The sequence below is a fragment of the Anneissia japonica genome, unplaced genomic scaffold (assembly GCF_011630105.1).
Source record: "Anneissia japonica isolate Jap-2015-1 unplaced genomic scaffold, ASM1163010v1 scaffold288288_len553704_cov182, whole genome shotgun sequence".
NCBI lineage: Eukaryota > Metazoa > Echinodermata > Crinoidea > Comatulida > Comatulidae > Anneissia > Anneissia japonica.
In genome coordinates this window covers 540,036-543,647 of record NW_022702993.1, presented here as the reverse complement: position 1 = coordinate 543,647, position 3,612 = coordinate 540,036, and the positions used below count along the sequence as shown (strand labels likewise).

Here is a 3,612-nt window from a genome sequence, read left to right as displayed (position 1 = left end):
GACAAGTCCCGAAACAACCCCCATTGATAATATTTTTAAACTACAAAAGTGAGCCCTCAGGTTTTGTGCAGGGACAACTCGTATATCCCATGCCAAACTTTTATTTTATAAATTTAAAGTTTTAAATGTATTAGATTTGCATAAATTAAAAAACTATATTTTTATGTATCGTTTTAGAAATGAAACTTTACCCTACATATTTATAATCTATTTCTAAAACAACAGTCTGATATACATTATTATATTACTAGATTTCGAAAAATAATGTTTTATTTAAAAAATATACACTATAAAATTTCATCGAAAAAGCGTCACATAAAATGTGATTGAAAATATTAGTTGAACATGTTCAACTTTTTTTGATACAATTTGATAGTATGTGGTATGACGTCATCATACCCATATATGGACACATCACATTTTTTTGTCACATAAAATTTAATAGTGTAGACAAAGCTTTAGAAAAAGTTCATATTTTATTTTGGCGTCCTTGCACACACTTATTCTGTAATGTATCATTATTCTTAGTTCGTTTTACTAAGCTTGTGTGTGTGTGTGTGTCTGTGTGTGGAGAAATAAATAAAACAAACAAACAATTAACAAAAAACTTTTAAAGTTGCAACGCCTTTAACCTCAGTCAACACTCATAGTCTGTGGTGGATACTCTCTTAGTACTACTTAGAAATAATTATTTAAATGTGCCGTATTTAAAATTAACGACTTACCTATACTGAGTTAGTTTAGATACTTTAAAAGTCTGAGAGTGCTATTTCACACATCCTATATTTGGACTGAGATGGGTGTGAAAATGCAAAGGGCAAGGGTCTGTCTGCTTGTCAGTACGTAAGTGAACACAAATGACGTTTTTACCGATACAATATAACGTGACTTTAAAACTCTCCTTCAGGAAAGTAACAGCAATTGCACATCAAACCTATCTGAAATTTTAAAAAATCGAAGTTAGTTGTTACAAAGTAGGGTGAACTTGTGTAAATGAAAGGATTTGAGCTGTAATTAAATAATAGACATGACAATTTCGAAATAACTGGACCGTAATAACAATGGTCTGATCCACAACGAAATCGTATCATTTCGGTTTTTAATTCCGCTGTACGTAAATAACATAATATACCTATTATCTAAACAAGGAACTAAAGTACAACAACTAAAATACGAGAACCGCCTACATACAGCGACATCAAATGCGATGTTTTATTTTTTTTATTGATGTTACCTGGTTGCTTTAACATACACTTATATAATAGAATTGCTTAGACAAGACAACCATCACCTCGACGTGTTTATAATGCTGTCATATATCGCAACATACTGCGGTTTGATTTTGGTGTCGATGTCATTTTGTGTCTACTCACAAGAATGCAGATACAGGTAAGTCCAGAATAGTCTATCCTGTGTTAGGCATATCAAATAGTTTACCATTGATTATGTCCCTAATATGCCTAGCTGTAGAGCTACATTTACTGCAACATTAAACACCATAATTCTGATACAAAATAATATCAGTTTTCTTGATACGGCTAATTATGAATATGGACTTCGATTATGTCGTTTAGCTTTTTCTTTTTTTTTTTTTCATTTTATAGCATATCAAGTGCATGCAGTAATTGCCTTCCGAATAGAATGTGTAGAGGCTTGTGTAATTCGTGTCACACACAACCTGATTTAACACTCAACATGACAGGTAATTTTACGTTTAGATCAAAGCTACATTTACACTAGACACGACACACGATAAAAATGCGCTCAGTGTTGAAGAATATAATATATAAACGACGCGGTGATATGTCGTTGTCGTGTGGTTATAATGTATCTTGAGTTGTACGTAGTAGACCTGCTCGCCAAAAAGTAAACGGTTTTTTGAATAATCAAGTCTTTCAATTCAAAGTAGCCTATATTTTGGCAAACCACTGAAATTGACGTACTATTAAGTATGTCTAATCAGGCATATTTTTGACGTTACTGTAGTATTGTATGACTGCGTGTAAAGGGTCGTCGGTTTTTATTTTATTTTTTTAAATATATTATTTTGAAATAACATAGGCCTATCACGTTATTTCTAAATATTACTGAGTTTATGTTTATTTCTGTCCTGTGTTTAGCTTGTTTGCGGTGCAAGGATTTGTTCTGCTCAAATTGTGAAAGATATTGGCATGATAGTTTTTCAGGAGGTATAGCATTTATTTTGAACATTTTCAAAACTGTACTGTAAATCACATTTAAAGTGAGTGGGTCCAACAAAAAAACAAAGAATCAATACTTTATTTATATTCAAACGTTAAGTTAAATCAATCTTTCATTATTCAATGACTTGATTATTTAAACAGTTTAATATTATATAACCGTTGTGTATCATCACTGAGCATGGATGGTTCCAGTCAATAAACGTGGATACGCTCTAAGACCAATACGCGCTCGTGCGTAACGGCTACCATTAATTGATACAAACCTCCGTGATGCTATATCGTCACCAGTGGCGTATCTAGGAGAGGGCGCGCAAAATTACCCCACCCCCCTCCCAAAAAAAAAAATCACGGTCAAGTAGTTAAAAATCACCTAAAATCACCATATTTTGCGAATTAGCGCCCCTTATCTGATCATCGAGCCCCGAACCCCCACTCCCACTTCAAGCCCCCGTGATCCCCCAATTCAAGACTTCTAGATACTCCACTGGTTGTCGCTTCGGTATTCTATACGGCAGCCGGCAGCCAATTAGTCGATTGACGGACGGACCGACCGACCGACTGATCACCAACCGATTGATTAGAATGATTGGAAGTATTAATGAATAAATCAATCAATCAATAAATCATCCAACCAACTAGTCAGTCAGTTATATCTGGTTATAATTCCAATCAATTATTCATTTATTCCATCAACCAATCAACCATGCAATCATCCAATCAATCAATCATTGATTCAACCAGCCAATAACCAATAAACCAATTGAACGAGATGGATTATTCGATGGAAGTATTAATGGATAAATCAATCAATCAATCAATCAATAAATCATCCAAAAACCAGTTAGTTATATTATCAATAAGGCATTCATTTATTCATCCATTCAATCAATCAATCAAACAATCAATCAATTATTGATTCATTAAACCAACCGACTCTCTAATGAATTGATCGACTGACCCACCCACCAACCAACCAACTAACCAATCAACCAACCAACCAAACATACCAAACAACCAACAAACCAACCATTCAATCAACCAACCAACCAACCCGGACCAACCGACCCACTGACCGACCGTTCGATCGAGTGACAGCAGGCTTAGAATGGCAGTGGGATAGAATAGATATTTATTGATTTACCTCCTGCATGATTTTACTGAGTTAACTTTTATTGCTGTCCTGTGTTTAGATTGTGGGACCTGCAGGCGTTCGTTTTGCTCAACTATAAATGACCAATGTAAAAATGGAAATTTCACTACGATATATACAGGTATAGCAGCAATCTAAGTGTTACAGAAGTGAATTGTAACAGTGACTTCATTGGGTTCAATAAATCAATCATCTACTCATTCAATCCATATATATATTTTATATATATATATATATGCATGTATACTGTCTCTTATA

At 34.0% G+C, this 3,612-nt stretch overlaps 1 protein-coding gene across 1 annotated transcript in view; it reads left to right on the top strand.

Moving 5' to 3' along the window:
- The first annotated feature begins 1,162 nt into the window (after positions 1–1,162).
- Positions 1,163–3,612, top strand: part of LOC117104204 — a 5,641-nt gene continuing 3,191 nt past the window's right edge. The window contains exons 1-4 of the mRNA XM_033244915.1: positions 1,163–1,389; positions 1,605–1,702; positions 2,121–2,189; positions 3,395–3,475. Coding sequence (XP_033100806.1) covers positions 1,307–1,389; positions 1,605–1,702; positions 2,121–2,189; positions 3,395–3,475 — 331 coding nt within the window. The 5' untranslated portion in view covers positions 1,163–1,306. The remainder of the gene's footprint in view (positions 1,390–1,604; positions 1,703–2,120; positions 2,190–3,394; positions 3,476–3,612) is intronic.